General features: G+C 40.7%; 1 protein-coding gene across 1 annotated transcript; it reads right to left on the bottom strand.

Annotated features, from left to right (window-relative positions):
- Positions 1-196: 196 nt before the first annotated feature.
- Positions 197-21,856, bottom strand: wdr12 (WD repeat domain 12). The gene is made up of 13 exons (XM_073046824.1): positions 21,738-21,856; positions 19,718-19,812; positions 18,227-18,321; positions 17,949-18,055; positions 16,899-17,014; positions 12,764-12,918; positions 11,964-12,009; positions 11,178-11,263; positions 7,273-7,413; positions 6,463-6,568; positions 2,229-2,361; positions 1,648-1,720; positions 197-932 (listed from the first exon to the last, which is right to left on the bottom strand). Exons 1-13 carry the CDS (start codon positions 21,803-21,805, stop codon positions 855-857), a joined length of 1,299 nt encoding a protein of 432 aa, XP_072902925.1. The 5' UTR covers positions 21,806-21,856; the 3' UTR covers positions 197-854.
- Between the last annotated feature and the right edge of the window lie 12 nt (positions 21,857-21,868).

Here is a 21,868-nt window from a genome sequence, read left to right as displayed (position 1 = left end):
TGTATACCCTACTGATCTAGAGAGCTCCCTCCCCACAATAAAACAAAGTAAAAAGGTTCCTTCCTTTGACAAGAATATTTTGATATATTCTTCTGCATTGACTTTGAGAAAATTATGTAGTGGAGAAATCAAAAAAATTAGAAAGAGGCTTTGGACAGTGTTTCCAGTTTTAGGAAATTCAAGAAAAAAGTATAGATTAACATTAATAGCTCTTAATTTATTGGTGAAATATAATAGAATGGGAGATAGTCGGTGAGATAAACCATTAAAAAAGCTCATTTCTATAAATCAGAATGGAAATTGAACATGTCCACAGCTACTTTAAGAAGTATGGTTCATAGCAGTAAACAATGTAATCTTCATTTTAAAATCAAACTTTAGTACATCACTATTTCCATTAGCCACAGCAGTTCCATTTAGCCTTTCCTCTCTGGTTAAACGAATGTAGCTAAACACCAAAGAACATTTAGTTTTTAGGAAATTAAATGATTACATTCTTAGTTTGGTAACTAGGTGGGTACCTTTAAGCAAGTTGTATTAAATTAGAAGTTCCATGTGAAAAAAACTACAGCTCTACTCAACACTTGTCATCTTCTACCCTCTTCTGAACAACAAATTTTTTCCCCTTAGAGCACAGATTAATGACATTGGTTCAAAACATTTTAGTCCCATTGGCATTTCTCAAATATCCTTGCATGGTTGGTTGTACAGACAGACTGAGCAGGACATAGGCCAGTTACAGCAGTAAACAGATCTTATTCAATTTGTTGTAAGCTGCTTTAAGAGAAATGAAGTATTACAATGGTATCCGCAGGTGCTGGTTTGGTTTGGTCCTCCATTATTTACTATTTTCCTCATGCTCCATCTCCAGAAGTGGGCGTCAAATATCTGAACAGGAATAATTTGTTATCTGCTCCACCGCTTAACAGCAACTGGAAAAGGGGGAGAATTGGGAAAGAAGGTGGTTTAGTCTGTGAGGATTTGAATAGACTTTGAGAATATCAGCATTATCATGTTAAAAGACAATCAAACTCAGCGAAAAGCTTGTGTTAGATGAGATATTAGATAACTTGTTAAATGTTACCCAGATATTGGCTGTGACGTCCAACTTACATCTGTCTCTTAGAATTTTCAGTGAGCAATTACAATCCACATCAAGGTAAACAAATTGTATGGTGTTCCTTTTAAGGTCATGCCCATTATCCCTCCCTGTTTGGATTTCTCTCACAATTTAATTTACTAAAAAAAATTATTCAGTTAACATTTAATAACTAGATATCTCATCCAAGCAATGAAAAAGGGATAGTGAGCTTCTATCTGCACCACAAAACTGCTTTCACAAGATTAGGTGTGGGATAAAGTAAACTGGTAATAAGACATTTCCACAGTTTATTCAATGCGTGCTTAAATCCCATTTTTGTAGACACCATGCCAAATATTTTATATTGCTATCTAGCGAAGTTCCTAATAATGCAAGATATCAAATAACAATGAATTAATGAATTACAGTTGACCCACACAAAATGCTCCCCGCACTGATGAATTACAGTTGGTCATCTTTATATAATTTGCAATTCCTTACTTCAATAATTCTGTATAGTATTACAGTCATAATAAAAGATACTATAACAATCACAGCAACCTTACCCCGGTCTCTGTCCAGTCCACACAAAGTACTTTATCTTCATGTGCATTCATATCATATAATGGGGCCTTGCAACTGGAACAGAAAAGAGGTGAAACAATTTTTGTACATCTCAAAGGGCAGGGTATGAGCTTGTACAATGAAATGTGTTCCATCCAAAAGATTTCTTGTTGTATAATTGCTAATGGACATAATTGGTTAGGAATTTCTGGATAAAGTTATGGTTGGGCAACAAATTAGAACTAGACAAATGCTGAGATCAGGGACCCCCATTCCACCCCCACCTCCCCCAGAGGCATTAAGATAAATCATACTAAAACTGGTATTGTAGTAACAGGATGATTAAATACAATTTGCTTTCAAAAAAAAAACCTCACACCAATCAAATATACTCTAACATTTTCTTATATTGTAAGGACTGGGATGGTTACTGCCACAAGAAATTGTACTTTGTTGATCTGGGAGAAGTTAGAATTCATTTTAAATTTCTTCCAATAGTAGAAAGGGTGGGGAGATGAAACTATCGTGCTAATCAGCTTCTGCACATTTCCATCCACTATGAACAGATATGTTTCCAAGGTACCTTCGTGTGTCCCAAAGCTTGACTAGTTTGTCAAAAGAACCGGAAATCAACTGATACTCATTCGTGGGCGACCACTGGACTGCTGTTACCCATCCATTGTGTGATGTTAGAGAAAGCAAAACTAGAGATCCATCTGTAAAAGAACAAACAATGACTCATTAACTAAACTCTTTCAATTTAATATATCCAGAAAGAAAAGGTCTAATACACTTACATTCCTTACATAGAACAATTTTGCTGGTCTGTAGCACTAAATTGTTAAGAACCAGAAACATCATTCAATATTATCACAGCTGATCTTCTGTCTCAGACCCACTTTTCTGCATTAACAAGCTATCCTTCAATTCCACTGATGACCAAAAATCTCAATCTACTCAGCAACCGAGTCTCTATAATCCTCAAGGGTATGGAAATCCAAAGGTTTAATACTGTCTGGAAAAAGAGACAAGTGACTGCCTGTGCTGAAACCTACTGGAGGGACTCAGTGGCTCAAGCAGCACTTGTGGTGGAAATGAATTGTTGATGTTTCAGTCATTATAACCATATAACCATATAACAATCACAGCACGGAAACAGGCCATTCCGGCCCTCCTAGTCCGTGCCGAACTCTTAATCTCACCTAGTCCCACCTACCCGCACTCAGCCCATAACCCTCCACTCCTTTCCTATCCATATACCTATCCAATTTTACCTTAAATGACACAACTGATCTGGCCTCTACTACTTCTACAGGAAGCTCATTCCACACAGCTATCACTCTCTGAGTAAAGAAATACCCCCTCGTGTTTCCCTTAAACTTTTGCCCCCTAACTCTCAAATCATGTCCTCTCGTTTGAATCTCCCCTACTCTCAATGGAAACAGCCTATTCACGTCAACTCTATCTATCCCTCTCAACATTTTAAATACCTCGATCAAATCCCCCCTCAACCTTCTACGCTCCAATGAATAGAGACCTAACTTGTTCAACCTTTCTCTGTAACTTAAGTGCTGAAACCCTGGTAACATCCTAGTAAATCGTCTCTGCACTCTCTCTAATTTATTGATATCTTTCCTATAATTCGGTGACCAGAACTGTACACAATATTCCAAATTTGGCCTTACCAATGCCTTGTACAATTTTAACATTACATCCCAGCTTCTGTACTCAATGCTCTGATTTATAAAGGCCAGCGTTCCAAAAGCCTTCTTCACCACCCTATCTACATGAGACTCCACCTTCAGGGAACTATGCACTGTTATTCCTAGATCTCTCTGTTCCACTGCATTCCTCAATGCCCTACCATTTACCCTGTATGTTCTATTTGGATTATTCCTGCCAAAATGTAGAACCTCACACTTCTCAGCATTAAACTCCATCTGCCAACGTTCAGCCCATTCTTCTAACCGGCATAAATCTCCCTGCAAGCTTTGAAAACCCACCTCATTATCCACAACACCTCCTACCTTAGTATCATCAGCATACTTACTAATCCAATTTACCACCCCATCATCCAGATCATTTATGTATATTACAAACAACATTGGGCCCAAAACAGATCCCTGAGGCACCCCGCTAGTCACCGGCCTCCATCCCGATAAACAATTATCCACCACTACTCTCTGGCATCTCCCATCTAGCCACTGTTGAATCCATTTTATTACTCCAGCACTAATACCTAACGACTGAACCTTCTTAACTAACCTTCCATGTGGAACTTTGTCAAAGGCCTTGCTGAAGTCCATATAGACTACATCCACTGCCTTACCCTCGTCAACATTCCTCGTAACTACTTCAAAAAATTCAATAAGGTTTGTCAAACATGACCTTCCACGCACAAATCCATGCTGGCTACTCCTAATCAGATCCTGTCTATCCAGATAATTATAAATACTATCTCTAAGAATACTTTCCATTAATTTACCCACCACTGATGTCAAACTGACAGGTCTATAATTGCCAGGCTTACTTCTAGAACCCTTTTTAAACAATGGAACCACATGAGCAATACGCCAATCCTCCGGCACAATCCCCGTTTCTAATGACATCTGAAAGATCTCCGTCAGAGCTCCTGCTATCTCTACACAAACTTCCCTCAAGGTCCTGGGGAATATCCGGTCAGGACCCGGAGATTTATCCACTTTTAAATTTCTTAAAAGCGCCAGTACTTCCACCTCTTTAATTGTCATAGGTTCCATAACTTCCTTACTTGTTTCCCACACCTTACACCATTCGATATCCTTCTCCTTAGTGAATACCGAAGAGAAGAAATCGTTCAAAATCTCTCCCATCTCCCTCGGCTCCACACATAGCTGACCACCCTGATTCTCTAAGGGACCAATTTTATCCCTCACTATCCTCTTGCTTTTAATATAACTGTAGAAGCCTTTCGGATTTACTTCCACCTTATTTGCCAAACCAAACTCGTAACTTCTTTTAGCTTTTCTAATCTCTTTCTTAAGTTTCCTTTTACATTCTTTATATTCCTCGAGCAATTCCTTTACTCCATGCTGCCTATATCTATTGTAGACATCCCTCTTTTTTCGAACCAAGTTTCTAATATCCCTTGAAAACCATGGCGCTTTCAAACCTTTAATCTTTCCTTTCAACCGAACAGGAACATAAAGATTCTGTACCCTCATAATTTCACCCTTAAATGACCTCCATTTCTCTATTACATCCTTCCCATAAAACAACTTGACCCATTCCACTCTCTCTAAATCCCTGCGCATCTCCTCAAAGTTAGCCTTTCTCCAATCAAAAATCTCAACTCTAGGTCCAGTCCTGTCCTTCTCCATAATTATATTGAAGCTAATGCTATTGTGATCACTGGACCCGAAGTGCTCCCCAACACATACATCTGTCAGCTGACCTATCGCATTCCCTAACAGGAGATCCAACACTGCCCCATCTCTAGTCGGTACTTCTATGTATTGTTGCAAAAAGCTATCCTGCACACATTTCACAAACTCTAAACCATCCAGCCCTTTTACAGAATGAGCTTCCCAATCTATGTGTGGAAAATTAAAATCTCCCACAATCACCACCTTGTGTTTACTACAAATATCTGCTATCTCCTTACACATTTGCTCTTCCAACTCACGCTCCCCATTAGGTGGCCTATAATACACTCCTATCAGTGTTACTACACCTTTCCCATTCCTCAATTCCACCCAAATAGCCTCCCTAGAGGAGCTCTGTAATCTATCCTTCCAAAGCACCGCCATAAGATTTTCTCGGACAAGCAATGCAACACCTCCTCCTCTGGCCCCTCCTACTCTATCACACCTGAAGCAACTAAATCCAGGAATATTTAGTTGCCAATCACACCCTTCCTGCAACCATGTTTCACTAATAGCTACAACATCATAATTCCATGTATCAATCCACACTTTAAGCTCATCCACCTTTCTTACAATGCTCCTAGCATTAAAATAGATACATTTAAGATACTCTCCACCTCCTCCTCTCTTTTCATCCCTAGCAATGCATTCAAATTTATTATCCTTTTCTTTCTTCTCCCCTACAACTTCGGGCTGAGCGCATCCCTGCTCCATCACCTGCCTGTCCTCCCTCACACACGGTCTACTTACTTGCTCTACTGGTGAACTAACCTCCTCTCCCATAGTTTCCTCAAATTGATTTCCGCCCCCCCATCTTACTAGTTTAAAGTCTGCCCCGTAGCCCTAGCAAACCTCCCCGCTAGGATATTGGTCCCCCCAGGATTCAAGTGTAACCCGTCCTTCTTGAACAGGTCACGCCTGCCCCAGAAGAGGTCCCAATGATCCAGAAACTTGAATCCCTGCCCCCTGCTCCAATCCCTCAACCACGCATTCATCCTCCACCTAATTCCATTCCTACTCTCACTGTCGCGTGGTACAGGCAGTAATCCCGAGATTACTACCTTTGCGGTCCTCCTTCTTAACTGCCTTCCTAACTCCCTATACTCTCGTTTCAGGACCTCTTCCCCTTTCCTACCTATGTCATTGGTACCTACATGTACCACGACCTCTGGCTCCTCACCCTCCCACTTCAGGATATCTTGGACGCGATCAGAATCATTGAATGGTATCCTGATGTAACATCACAAACTTTAAACTATTTTGGAATAGAACATGTTGCATTCAGTCTGAGAGCTATGGTTCTATTGTCTTACTGAATAACGCAACAAACATATTCAACGTCCATGCAAGCATACTTTGTAAACTATAGTTAGTAAATCAACATCATGCATGACAACCCCCATTGAATATTACCTTTTGAGCGTGGGTCCCACAGTCTGATGTGTCTGTCTGTGCTGCCAGTGACCAGCCTTTTGCACAGAGGAGAATAAGAGATGCAGTTGAACACTTTATTCCCAGTCTGCAGAAGATGGAAAAGGAAAACAAGCTGTTTCAGAATGCACAGGAGTAACACATCTCATCAGATACTTAGCATACCAAATGTGATTTCACTAGCTAGGAAGAGATGATCTATTCATTCTATTTTTATGATATAATAGGCCATAAATTGTCCAAGTAAAAGGCACTGGAAGAAGAAAAAGAAGGATAAGGATTTAACAGCACACACAAGTAATTTTATTAACAGAAGTTACCTGTATTAATGTAGAAAAATGCAACTAATAACTAACGCACAAACAGATGATGAAAGAGTGTTTATTAACGTTTATTGAAAGAAAAACCTGTGAGAGTTTAGCATAGGTATAGTTAAGATTTCACTCCAAAAGGACAGCATGGGATACAAAACTGGTGGTTTTAATCATACAGACGAAGCTACTCAGCATCTGCTCTTTTAACTGAAAACTACCCCAAAGTGTGTGACTTAATCTGCTTTCTTTCAATAATGAGGTACTAAATTAATTAAATGCACCAAGAAAGAATTGTTCCTCCATTTCCCAACACAAAAGGTCTGATCCAGGCAGTTTAAAAACAAATTAGAATTTGTGTAAAATCCATATGGAGCAAGGGAGAAATACTGTACACAACTGAACCAAAGGCACACTATTACACACAACACTTTCGGGCCGATTTAAATATTTAATTCCGGAATTTAAGCTACTCACTCACCAGGGAACATTTCTGGGCTCCTGTCTCAGCATCCCATATCTTTATGGTGTGATCCCACGATGCACTACATAGTTCCTCAGTATCAGACCACAGGACTGAAGAAACTGCTTCAGTGTGACCGGACAGTGTCATCATGGGAGTCTGTGGAAGGGGATATCCAAATTAACAAATCAAATATCAACACCCAGTTTGACTTGCATTCCCAAAGGCTCCCCTAATTAATTCTTCACTCACAACCATCTTCATTTTGATCAACAGATCTTAAAATGGTAATTGTATATTTTTGTCCCTCCTTAAATTAAGATCTCAGCAGATAAAGTAAGCAATGGAAGTCACATGGGCTCAATTCACAGACCCTTGAGTTTTTCTAACTTGAATGAGATACTGCATGATAACAATCACTAAATTACATGTGGAGCAAACTGAAATTTCTAAAACTTGTTACATTTTTAAAAAATGTTTGCTCAAATTTGACTTGAATAACTGAATCTGCTTTATGGGCACTTTGAATCCAATATGTAACCAGATTTAAACAGAAAGTTTTTGTGTTTTTAAACTAGTATTGTGCCTCCATTTCAATTAATCTGAATGGTAAAGGTACATGAGGACTAGATACTATGATATAAGGCAGACAGTAGTGTAGTAGTAGATCAAACATTTTACAGCACTGCGATCACTGACTGGTATTCAATCAGTGATCGTTGGTGCTGTAAAACAATTATAAGGTGTTTGTACATTTTCCTGTGACCATGCGTTTCGTCCCATTCCGAAATTCGGCAATTTGGAAACACTGACTAAGATCAAAAATAAAGGCAGTGAAGGTTACTTAAAGATAAAGATCTTCAAAGGTTCGCTTTATTTGCCACATGTATATTGAAACAGTGAAATGCATTGTTTTGTGTCAACTACCAACAAAGTCCAAAGATTGCGCCGGGGGCAGCGCACAAGTGCCGCCATGTTGCAACTCACTAACCCTTGTGTGTGTTTCTGAAATGTGGAAGGAAACTGAAGCACCCAGGAGAAACCCGCGGTCACGAGGTTTAATCTGGTTACATATTGGATTCAAGTCTCCCATGAACTAGATTCAGATATTTAGGTCAAATTCAAACAAACTATTTAAAAAATGTTAACAAGTCAGCACATTACCAACAGTTCTCCCACGGTGTAACTGTTTTATTGCACTGTATGTTTATGTTATAATTGGATAGTTCGCAATCTTATTATTTACTCCAAGGTTTATCAGCTGATCCAGCATCCCTGGATATACTGGCACAAAGTGAGAGTAAAAACAACAATGACAACCAGGAGCTGGTCTTACCTTTACAAGTAAGAGCACCAGTTAGGAGATCAAGGCTGGCAAAGTGTTCACAGCCAACCCCTGCAATTGTTGAAGTGAGACAGACGGTGCAACAGAGCAATCAGTGACAGCGGCAAATCGAGTGGCTACATGAAGACAACCTGCTGGGACTGATTGCACTGCCAACTCAGCTAACCTTCCTGCATTTTAGAAGTAGACTAATGCCAGCAAGATGATGTTAGATAAGCTGCCCTCATGTTATTGTCTCACAAAGCCAGTGTAGACCAGCTGGTCTGGCTCTGCCACTCAGGAATAGCACTAAGAGCTATCAGCAGCCACTTCAATTGGATGCCAGCCAACTAATGAGTAACTGTATCTTAATCCTTATTGTGAGAAACAATATTGATTTTTGGAGAGGAAAATAATTCAATAGAGCTTTTATTTTCTTCACTAATCATTTGATAGTACCTATGTTATTATTGTTTTTATCTGGAGCTTTACCACTTCTTGCAGATGACTTGAGCACTCTACCCCACACTAGATCTCATCTTCCCAAGAGATTACATACACTTACTGTATGAAAACCACGTCATGGCTTAACTGACCTGATTGTTTTACATAAACTTAACCTATACAAACAGGAAGGGTCTCGGCCTGAAACATCGACAGCACTTCTCCCTTTAGATGCTGCCTGGCCTGCTGCGTCCACCAGCATTTTGTGTGTGTTGCTTGAATTTCCAGCATCTGCAGATTTCCTCGTGTCTGCTATACAAACATCATTCTATTTTACAAAGCAAGATTTTAAAACTGTGTGTTGTAATTTCAAGCAATGCAACCTCTTAAAATGAGCAAAACCCCATGCTTTACACAACAGCTATGTATGAAAAGCACAGGAAGAATTTGATAGAATTTGTGAATGTCAGCTACCTGACTGTGTGGTATATTGCCCAGGTATGTCTTGGACACAAATGTCAAGGCAAATCCAATCCAGTAATTACCATTCCAATGGTCTCAATTACCAGCCAGTGATGCAAGGGCTAATTGATAACATTATCAGGTGGCACTAAGAACAATCTGTTCACAGAAGCTGTGTGGGTTTCATCCTAGTCCAGGGGTTCCCAACCTTTATTATGCCATGAACTAATACTATTAAGCAAGTGGACCCTAGGTTGGGAAACCCTGCCCTAGTCATCCACTTTCTGTCCTCATTGTAGCCTCAGCCCAAACATGAACAAAACATGAATGTGGAATCAAGAAGCCCTGGCTAACAGGAGTCAGTGTGAATCAGGTTGGGGGGGGGAAGAGACCGTAACCTAAACAAAATCAAACTTAGCAGAAGAAGCCGATTGTGGTGGTTGAAAGGTCAATCAACTCAGCCACAGGATATCTCTGCATTGGTGTCCTTGACCCAACGATCTTCAGCTTCAGAGGTAAAGATATTCACTGATGATTGCATAGTGTTCAACACCATTTGTGAACTTCTCAGCTATTGAAACCATCCGCATCCAGGTGCAGTAAAACCAGGACAATACCCAAGTTTTAGCTGATAGGTAGCAAGTAACATTCATGCCATAAGAGTACCAGACAATGACAATAACTAACAGAAAGTCCAACTATCGCTCTCTGACCTTCCATCACTGAATTCCCCACTATTAATATACTGGAAAGGGATGGGTTACCATTGCCCAGATTGTGGACTGGAGTATCAATTTACATAATATGCTACAAGAGCAAAAGCCTTGCCACCGTCTACAAAACTCAAGTCAGGAACGTGAAGGAAAACTCTCCACTTGCCCAGATAAACGCAGGTTCAACACTGAAGCAGCTCGACACCATACAGAACACAGTAACCCAATTGACAAATGCTCTGTCAATAATCATGCACTCATTCCAATGCAAAGCAAGAGTTTGCACTGGCTACAGGGTGCACTGCAGCAACTCACCAAAACTCCTTGGACCAACTTCCAAACCTACAAAATCCACCAGATAAAAGGACAAGCGCAGCAAAAGTACGGTTCCCTGCGGCGCTCCTGTGCTGCTGACCACCGTGTCAGACCTACAGTCTCCCAACCGCACATACTGAGGTCTATCTGTCAAGTAGTCCACTAAACAATCCACCATGTGAGAGTCTACTCCCATCTCCGTTAGTTTGTGCCTTAAGATCTTGGGCTGGATGGTGTTAAAGGCACTAGAGAAGTCAAGGAATGTAATCCTCACAGCACAACTGACCCCCTCTAGGTGAGAGAGTGATTTGTGCAGCAAATACGTGATAGCATCCTCCACTCCCACCTTCTCCTTATACGCAAACTGAAGAGGATCCTGGGCGTGCCTGGTTTGTGGTCTCAGATTCTGTATTGTAATACATCATTGTTCCTTCAACGCTGGGCCTAAATCTGGAAAACCCTCCCTAATAGCAGCATTGGTATATCCACACCTCAAGACTGCAGCAGATTAAGAAGGCAGCTTACAATCACCTTCACAAAGTCAATTAGAAACAGGAAATTAAATGCTGGCATAGTCTGCAAAGGCCGCATCCCCTTAATGAATAAAACAACAATGTCACTTTCTGTGAGAGTCCAATTATCATTCCCAACATAAACCAACTTACTCTTGTTAACCCCAGTTGTTCAGTCTTCTGTTTCTTCCTTGGTCGATTTTCGGACTCTTCCTCCATTTCTTCATCTTCATTGGGAACTAATAAAATACAAAGCCAGGATAATGAGGTGTTGGTGCAGCAGGGAAACGAGGTTTACACATACACACTACTTACATAAGAAATGAGTAATTTTGAGGTAATCTGTAAAACAGAAAGGGATACGTTGGATTACACAGTATGACTGTAAATTTAAGTTGTACTGGCAGTGGCACATAGAAGTGACCAATACATCCCTGTAGCCAGGATGCGATGCATTGTCCTTCAGACATGTGGTGGGGAGAAATAACACTATCCATCTGTGATGTGATTACCCTACTTCCTTAATGCAACTCTACATGGAATTTTTCAAGTGCTCTTGGCTCCTAGGGACCATTATTATAACAACCTGTAAGTGTTACAAATACCTATTCTCACAAGAGTTTTGAGTAACTCAAGTTCGATGGATGAGGTAGATAGAACTGTATTGAACAGCATCAGATTTTTAGACATATGGGCAATTCAATGGCCTAGGAAAGTTAAGGCATACCCTGAGGTTTAATTACACCAATATAACATCAGTTATACTATGACTCTATTTAGCACAAAATGAATACTGCTGATTGTCAGCAACTTGTGTCCTTGCAAATGGCTAAGATTGATTGGAGAACAAAAATAACAGACAGTTCAGAAGGTGGCTGAAGTTGTTGAAAATTTAATGAAAAATACTTTGAATCCAAAAAAGACAAAATTATCCAGTACCTGTTGACCAAATCTTCACCATCTTGTCCCACGAGCCACTGCAAAACTAAAAAAAAATGCATTATTAAATGAGATGTGAAAATAAATATTCCACACAACAGTGGTTAACAAAAATACCATCATAATTATACTAACTGCAGGGTCATGAAAGGTTATTAAATCTATCATGCATATCCTGGTACAAGAAGCCAACACATTTCTCAAAACAAAATTGATATAAATATGAATCCATCTGTCATGGGCTTTGCACTTTGTCTATCTGTGCGGAATGATCTGTCTAGATGCTATGTAAACAAATGATTTTCCACTATACTGTGGTACATGTGACAATAATTTCTCTGTCTGGTAACAATTTTGATGTTAATTCTGGACTATGGAGAAGTGGACAACTAAACAAAGAGATGGGGAGAAAACAGCTTCCATCATATCCAAGAAGTGGTAATGCAAAGACTTACGATTTTTGTGGTTTGTGAACAGTTGGAGCCATCAGCTCCCAGCAAAGGACCATCTTCCCTGTGTTGGTTAGGGCAAGTCCAAACCCCATACCTCAGGAATGAGGTGACACACTGCTCATTTCTGGCCTGCCCAAAACCAGCTTCACAGTCAGCTTCCCTTGACTGAGTCATGAACCATGTATTACATCTACATAGATTTATTATTCTCTTAACACTGATTCTCCAACTTCAGGGAATACACTGTGACTTCCTTTTTTACTGACTTATCAACTCTCTCCATTTCCTTATACTTTTATAGGAAAAGTATTATCAAACCAAAATAATTTCAAGAAGAGATAAACTCACTTTAGTTTTTGAGTTGTCCACAGCAATTGATTCCACACTACCAGCGTGTCCTCGACAAGAATGCAATGCTTTTACTTTGTTCTTTTCACAGTTCCATTCCCATAAAATAACACTCTGGTCCTGCGATGCAGTGAGCAGCAAACTGCTGGGACCACCTAACAGAAAGAATATGCACAACTTAAATAAATGAAGCCACACAGAAGCATATGAACAGCAAATAGCCATCTAACTGCACACATAATAATCTGCTGGGCTGGTGCATAGCATAAATGAAGGTCTACCTGTTAACAGTAATCGCTTGATGGGCTTTGCCTCAAAAATAAACCAGCATTAATCACATATAAAGCAGCAATTTTCTTCGAGTACAGCAACCAGTCATCAGCGGGCATGGTGGCATGATCTAACAACTGCTGGTGTGAAGAACCCAAAGGTAAGAAAATACTGCCTCCTGTCCAATGGGCCATGAATAACAAGTCTGTTGTGTTCTCCTTTCATCAATGAGTGTATCACTTGCTTTTGTTTTTAATAAATCTGTAATTGAACCAGGACCTTTGGGCTTATAGTCAAATTCTAACTATTTTGCATCTACAATGCCTTTGAACTTTTCTTTCCCTCACCAAGAGATGATATGCTCAGCTCTTTACAGCAGCAGTGGAAGAGAACTGGAACGCCAGCTCACAGACTGAAAAAATTAAAACTACGGTAGGTCCGCAGAGAGGCTCATCTCATATTGAAAATTAGTTCTTCAAAATGCTGAATTACAGGCAGCACACACTGATCTTGGCAGGAAAAATAATAATTATATATTTCATTCTAATACATTTAATCATCTTGACAACATTCCTTCAAATTTTATTAACCTATTTGTCAACAGTACACAAGATACTGCCTTCACACTGATGTCTTGTTTTACAAAAAATGTGAGGGCAAACATTGACATGGTAACAAACTCGAATGCACTGGATCTATGTGTTTACATTCTAAAGGACAAGTGAAGGTGACATTATATATGACACACCTAACTTTGTACTTAATGATGCCAATGTGCGTAGTATAAGAAATAAGGTGGAAGATCGTGTTGCACTTTTACAGATTGCCAGATATGACGTGGCCATCACTAGATCGTGACTGCAGGATGGTTGTAGTTGGGAGCTGAATGTCCAGGTTGCATATTATATCGGAGGGATAGGAAGGTAGGCAGAGGGGGTGATGTGGCTCTACTGGTAAAGAATGGCATCAAATCAGTAGAAAGATGTGACATAGGATCGGAAGATGTTGAATCCATGTGGGTTGAGCTAAGAAACTGCAAGGGTAAAAGGACGTTGATGGCAGTTATATACAGGCCTCCCAACAGCGGCTGGGAGGTCGACCACAGGTTACAACAGGAAAAAGAAAAGGCGAGTCAAAAGTTATGGTAGACATGGGAGATTTTAACATGCAGGTCGATTGCAAAAATCAGGTTGGTAATGGATCTCAAGAGAGTGAGCTTGTTGAATGCCTAAGAGATAGCTTTTTAAGAGCAGTTTTTTGTTGAGCCTACTAGAGGATCAGCTATACTGGATTGGGTGTTATGTAATGAACCGGAGTCAATTAGGGAGCTTAATGTAAAAGAACCCTTAAGAACCAGTGATCACATTATGATTGTGTTCAATTTCAAATCTGATAGGGAGAAAGTAAAGTCTGATGTAGCAGTATTTCAGTGGAGTAAGGGAAATTACAGTGGTATGAGAAAGGAGCAGGCCAAAGTAAATTGGAAAGAGCTGCTGGCAGGGATGTCAGCAGAGCAGCAATGACATGCATTTCTGGGAAAAATGAGGAAGGTGCAAGACATATGTATTCCAAAAATACTCAAATGGTAAAATAGTACAACCATGGCTGACAAGAGAAATCAAAGCTATTGTAAAAGCAAAAGAAAGGGCATACAACAAAGCAAAAATTAGTGAGAAGATAGGGGAAGTTTTAAAAAAACCTCCAGAGAGCAACTAAAATCAATAGAAGGGAAAAGATGAAATATGAAAGCAAGCTAGCCAATAATATCAAAGTGGATAGTGGAAGTTTCTTTAAGTATGTTAAAAATAAAAGAGAAATGAGAGTGGACATAGGACTGCTAGAAATTGAGGCAGGAGAAATAATAACAGGACAAGGAGATGGCTGATGAACTAAATGAGAATTCTGCATCAGTCTTCACTGTGGAAGACACTAGCAGTATGCCTGATGTTGAAGGGTGTGAAGGAAGTGAAGTGGGTACAGTTACTATTACAAGAGAGAAGGTGCTCAAAAAGCTAAAAGACCTAAAGATACACAAGTCACCCGGACCAGATGAACTGCACCCCAGGGTTCTGAAAGAGGTAGCGTTAGAGATTGTGGTGGCATTTGAAATGATCTTTCAAAAATCACTGGACTCTGTGGCATGGTGCCAGAGGACTGGAAAATTGCAAATGTCACTCCACTCTTTAAGAAAGGTGGAAGGCAGTAGAAAGGAAATTATAGACCATTTAGGCTGACCTCAGTGGTTGGGAAGACATTAAAGTTAATTGTTAAGGATAAGGTGATGGCATACTTGGGAGACACAGGACAAGATAGAACATAGTCAGCATGGTTTCCTTAAGGAAAAATCTTGCCTGACAAACCTGTTGAAATCCTTTGAGGAGGTTACAAGTAGGATAGATAAAGGGGATGCAATATTTGGACTTTTAGAAGGCCTTTGACAAGGTGCCACTTATGAGGCCGCTTACCAAGTTAACAGCCCATGGGATTACAGAAAAGTTCCTAATATAGTTAGACCATTGGCTGTTTGGTAGGAGGCAGTGAGTGGAGTAAAAGGATCCTTTTCTGGATGGATGCCAGTGAATAATGGTGTTCTGCAGGGGTCAGTGTTGGGACCGCTTCTTTTTATGCTGTATATAATTGATTTAGATGATGGAATAGATGACTTTGGTGCCAAGTTTGCAGATGATATGAAAATTGGTGGAGGGACAAGTAGTGTTGAGGAGACAGGTAGGATGCAGAAGGCCTTGGACAGATTAGGAGAATGGGCAAGAAAGTGGCAAATGAAATACAATGTTGGAAAATGCACAGTCATGCACTTTGGTAGTAGAAATAAATGTGTGGACTAAACAGGAGAAACGGGAAGAAAATCCAGGAATCTGAGATGCAGAGGGATTTGGGAGTCCTTGTGCAGAACACCCTAAAGGTTAACTTGTGGGTCGAGGCGGTGATGAGGAGGGCAAATCATTTCAAGAGGTCTAGAATAGGTCTAGAATGAATTATGTGATGCTGAGGCACTGGTGAGGCTGCACCTTGAGTATTGTGAATAGTTTTGGTCCCTCATCTTAGAAAAGATGTGCTGGCACTGGAGAGGGTCCAGAGGAGGTTCACAAGGATGAGGGTGATTTCACTGAAACCTTTCAAATGTTGAAAAGCCTGGACAGAGTAGATGTGGAAAGGATGTTTCCCATGGTAGGAGAGTCTAGGACAAGAGGGCACAGCCTCAGGATAGAGGGTCGCCCTTTCAAAGCAGAAATGCAGAGAAATTTCTTCAGCCAAAGTGTGGTGATTTTGTGGAGGCCAGGTTGTTGGGTGTATTTAAGACAGAGATTGAGAGGTTCTTGATTGGACATAGCATCATATGGGGAGAAGTCCGGAAACTGGGGTTGAGGAAGAGAAAAAAAGGATTGGCCATGATTGAATGGCGGAGCAGACTCAATGGGCCAGATGGCCTAATTCTGCTACTATGTTTGTTCTTAAATCTAGAGGAGTTCCAACAGCATAAGAAGTCAAACTAAATGTGCAATGAATATTTCTATTATTACCCTGTATAAATATAGCCACAAGATTTACAGGCTGGGCAGCTGCTCAGACGCAGAAGTACAGAACTACATTCCGTTGCATTAAGAAATTTTACCAATCACAAAAAATGGGCATCCAAAATCTAAACCTTTAAAATAGTTAATGGGTCCACATGAGACTCTTAGTAAATTATATACAGCTAAAGGTACCCTATTTAGAGTAAACACAATATTCTAACTTAATGACTGTCCTGAAAAAAATAAAAGAAACCCTGCAAATTGTATATATGCAGAATTAAGACAGAACTGAGTTGTAACTGCCTGTGACAAGACAATTAAAAACTCACTTTTCCTTATCCATGCCACATCTTTGACTACTTCAGTATGTCCAGAAAGAGCTACAAGTGGTCGGCCATCTAATGTCCAGATACGAGCAGTTTTATCATATGAACCTGTAAGAATCCTGGGAGAACACAAATTAACCACATTAATACTTTAACTATTGCCATTGTACTACAGGCAAGGAACTGATATGTCGTGGAACTCAAATGTGTGGCCACTGGGAGATCCTGCTTTCTCTGACGGACCGAGCGTAGATGTTCAGCGAAACGGTCTCCCAGTCTGTGTCGGGTCTCACCAATATATAAAAGGCCACACCGGGAGCACCGGATGCAGTATACCACACCAGCCGACTCACAGGTGACGTGTCGCCTCACCTGGAAGGACTATGTGGCTGGTGTGGTATACTGCGTCCGGTGTGGCCTTTTTTATATACTGGTGAGACCGTTTCACTGAACACCTACGTTCGGTCCGCCAGAGAAAGCAGGATCTCCCAGTGGCCACACATTTGAATTCCACATCCCATTCCCATTCTGATCTGTCTATCCATGGCCTCCTCTATTGTCAAAATGAATCCAAACTCACGTTGGAGGAACAACACTTTATATACCGGCTGGGTAGCCTCCAACCTGATGGCATGAACATTGACTTCCCTAACTTCCGTTAATGCCCCTCCTCCCCTTCTTACCCCATCCCTGACATATTTAGTTGTTTGCCTGTTCTCCATCTCCCTCTGGTGCTTCCCCCCCCCCCCACCCTTCTTTCTCCCGAGGCCTCCCGTCCCATGATCCTTTCCCTTCTCCAGCATCTGCAGATTTCCTCGTGTTTGCTCTTTAAATTTTCATCCATCATCGTTTTTATATGCACTAGGAGTCAATGATTGCACTATTCATTGCACAAGACACACGAAACTATGATAATTTTTCAAAATGCTTGATTAAAATGACAAATAGCCTAGTTGCTCAACAAAATTTGTTCAGGTCTTCTGCATCTTGCGTTAGAACCATTTTGTTCCAGCCATCTTAATGCCAAACAGTTTTAATCTTCTCTTTTCTTACCAATCAGCTTGTGCCTCCACGGCACTGACCCAGTCATCGTGGAAGAAACACTCCTCTGGCTGAGGGGCACTATATCGTTCTACATATTCAATCTCAACCACCTCTTCCTAGTACAGTGAGAAGAAAAAGCAGTGTTCTTTACTTCAATTCAGTCAACAAAAGAAAAAAAAAACATACATCTTTCAAACATCAATTTTGTTTTCAATTTTACCCTGTAATTCTATCGATAATGATCACTGCATTACTAAGCTTCATCAATATCTTATGTGATGACTTACTGTTGAAATGTTCTCCAATTCCATATGTTTACCCAATGGCACCCGTAGGAACTGGCCTTTGATGAGGAAATCAAAGTCTGCATGCTTGTGATTAACTGCAAGGCAAGAGATGACTGGTAATTTACTTTACAGATTCTAGCAGAAAACACACTCACCATGCCTAACACCAGTACTACATGCTACAAATTGCCGTTGCATATTATTCAGCTCTAATCTCACATGAAGAATCACACAAGTCACTCTTGTGGAGTTCGTCAAAGTGGAAGCCCTTGAGGCATAACCCCTTTCCTCCTATGCCTCTTGTGAACTGCATATACTATAGCATGGCCAAGTATACTGTAACATTTTGTTCTGTTTTCTCAACCTAACTCTAAACCAAATTAGTTTCTTCACATTTTCCATTCCACTCATCACAGAAATCTGAGAAATTTAACTGGCACTTTTTCCAAATATCAGATGTTAAGGAAAGCATTAAATGTGATTCCTCCTTGTTATATGCTAAAGTAATATGGAATTCTGTAAGACAAAATGGTCTTGGCTTAGAGGAAGTACAAGAGAACCAGTTCACAGCAATGTTTTGAAAAACATTTGTCTGCACTAGACTTCATAAGAGATAAGACGGTGCAGCAGGAATGGAAAAGTACTAGTGTAAGGGGTTCTGAAGGGTATAAAAAGTGACGTTTTAAAAGTGGGAGAGTTTGTCTTAGGCTAGGTCACAGTCAATGCTTGTGCTAAGAAAATAGGGGCAAGTACGTTGAGTAGTTAGAGAGACAGAAAACAGGCTATGTGTAAGATTGTCACATCTGTAGCTCCCATCTGACATTACAGAGATTGGCTTGCTTTGTGGATGATGACTATTATTTTGATTTCTGTACTGCTACTACTGTATACTTTTTGTTTTCCTTTCTGTAGTGCACTTATGCCAGTTCTAATAAAGGGTTTTCTTGTGGCCTTGAACACGTGCAGTTTCTCTGTTGTTAGCAAACACATACATTAATAGTCTGAGCTGAATGAGAAAAGAACATATAACGGATTTTAAAATAATTTTCTATACATCAGAATACCTGCAAAATCCACTGTAATTGCATATCAACGGACTAGCACGTTCTACAGATAAGCAAAGGATTCAAATCCAGACAGAATACATTTTCACACCCTTTCATAGAAAAAGACTTTGAAATATAGAACTGTACAACACAGGAACAGGCCCTTCAGCCCACATCTGTGCAGAATACTTCTATTCAGTCCCCAATGGGCCACTGAGCTTCCAGTGATTTAATTCTCAATCCCATTCTTGACTTTGACTTCTGTCTTTGACCCCTACTTTGCTCCAAGGATGCCCAGTAGAAATTTGAGCAACCCCACTGTTGCTGCCTGACCCAATGGATGCTTCTAGCAATGTTTTTATTTGGAGTACTGATCTCAACAAGTGCTGGTTGACAAACACCAATTAGAAAAAATGCCCAAAATTTGTGTACAGCTTAAACTCACCATGTTTAGCTTCTAGTAGCTTATTGATGATTTTACTGAGGTCAGGAACTTCAGATGCAGCTGGCACAGAGAATGGTATGTCATCTACTTCATATCTGTAAGCAAGAAAACATAGCAGAAGTCACAATCATTTTTAACTATTGACTCCCTCACCTTTTGATACCTAAAAACAAAGACAAATACTAAGGAATGTTGACGGCACTGGGGATTAAGTCCACAGTCCTTAAAATGTGGGAATACACGGAGATAGGGTGGTGAAGAATCCATATAGCCAGCTTGCCTTCATAGACTGGTGACGGTGTAGAGGAGATTCAAAAGGATGCTCCCGGATCGGAGGACTTTAAAACGGGGAAGGATTGGATGAACTAGGTTTGTTATCCCTGGAGCAAATGAAGCTGACAGGTTATCCAATGGAAGTACATAAAATTCTAAGGAGCATAAGCAGTATCTTTTTCCCAGGGCAAGGATATCAAAATCAAGAGGACATGTTTAAGGTGAGAGAAAACAATGAGGGGAAAGGTTTTTATTTAACAGAAAATGATTATTATCTGGAATTGGCTATAGAGAAGCCAATCAGTGTGCTTAAAGTTAGAGATCAGCTTTATTTGTTACACATAATTGAAATATACAGTGAAATGTGTCGTTTGTAACAATGACCAACACAGACCAATGATGTGCTGGGAAGCAGCCTGCAAGTGTCATGCTTCTGCACTAACACAGCATGTCCACAAATTACTAACCCTAATCCATAGGTATTTTGGGAAGAAATTCACCTGGAGGAAATCTATGGGGAGAACGGACAAACTCCTTACAGAGAGTGGCTGGAATTGAAGCGTGATCTTCTGATCACTGGCTCTGTAAAAAGTGCTACACTAACCACTACACTACCTTGCCATCCCTAATGTTTATGGGATACTGACCCAGGCACATGAAAAGACTGGCTTGGGATCAAGCGCCCATTTTTGTGCAATGCAACTCAATAACTCAAAACTCACACTCACTGTGATATCCACAAATGAGCAAGGCACACAATCAATTATACTGACAGCTAAAGACACCAATGAAATTCCACTGCAACACCCACAAAATGCTGGAGAAACTCAGCAAATCAGGCAGCAACAATGGAGGGGGATAAACAGTCAATATTTCAAGCTGAGACCCTTTATCAGGACTAGAAATGCCGCGACCCGAATCATTGACTATTTATTCCCCACCATAGATGCTGCCTAACCTGTGGAGTTCCAGTATCTGCAGAATCCCATGAGTCAGTAACATTCCACTGATGACTCTTTTTCTAGTGATCTATTTTATTAAATGATCAAACAGTACAGTATGGGCAGTGATCATTTGACACAGAATCTGTCTCACTCCCCTGGTCTTATTTTATTCCCATGTTTTTCACCTTCAAAGTATTGATCCAATTTCTGATCAAATTTAAATAAAATAAATGTCAGTGCTCTCATTACCAACTCTTCAATCACTGGAAAGTTTGTTATTTAACAGTTAATGGTTTCGACATCTGTAATTAGGAGGAAATTTTTTAAAAAACGCATCTTAGTCTCTGCTCTTATGAAATCAAACGTTTCTAATTTCGTGCCTCCATATATTTGGATCAGGGTGGGAAGAGCGGAGTGTGCAGTTGGGGGATACAGACGAAAGAGAACATATAAGTGATGGGAAAGCCAGAGGAAACTGGGGAGGGGGCGGTGTTGTGGTGAGGTGGGATTAGGGTGGGTAAGGACCAGAGACAACAATGGAGGGGATGAGGGGCACACCGGGAGTGGAGAAACACTGGGAGTTAGGGGGTCCGGGGATTGGAGCATGAAAGGGTGAGAAGAGGGGAGAGCACAGGAAAAGGGACCAGAGCAGCAGCGGGCAACCCCTCTGAAGCCGACACCAGGTGGCTCGGGGCCTGATAGCCCGTCTCCAGCGGTCAGAGCAGCCAGGCCGCCGGTGCTGGGTCATGCCGGGGAGGGGGCCTGGATGTTAGGGAGAAGGGGCGTACGGGGTGTCTCCTCACCTCTTGTCATCAGTGTGGAACCGTACCTGCACCTGAGCCATGGCGGAGCGTGAGGCCTGAAAACGCATGCGCAGTGACCGCCGGTGTCACAGACGGGCGGCTGCACGTGGTGCGCCAGGCACAGCCAGTCG

Source organism: Hemitrygon akajei, chromosome 5 (assembly GCF_048418815.1).
Source record: "Hemitrygon akajei chromosome 5, sHemAka1.3, whole genome shotgun sequence".
Classification (NCBI taxonomy): Eukaryota; Metazoa; Chordata; class Chondrichthyes; order Myliobatiformes; family Dasyatidae; genus Hemitrygon; species Hemitrygon akajei.
This window is presented reverse-complemented; position numbering and strand designations above follow the sequence as displayed.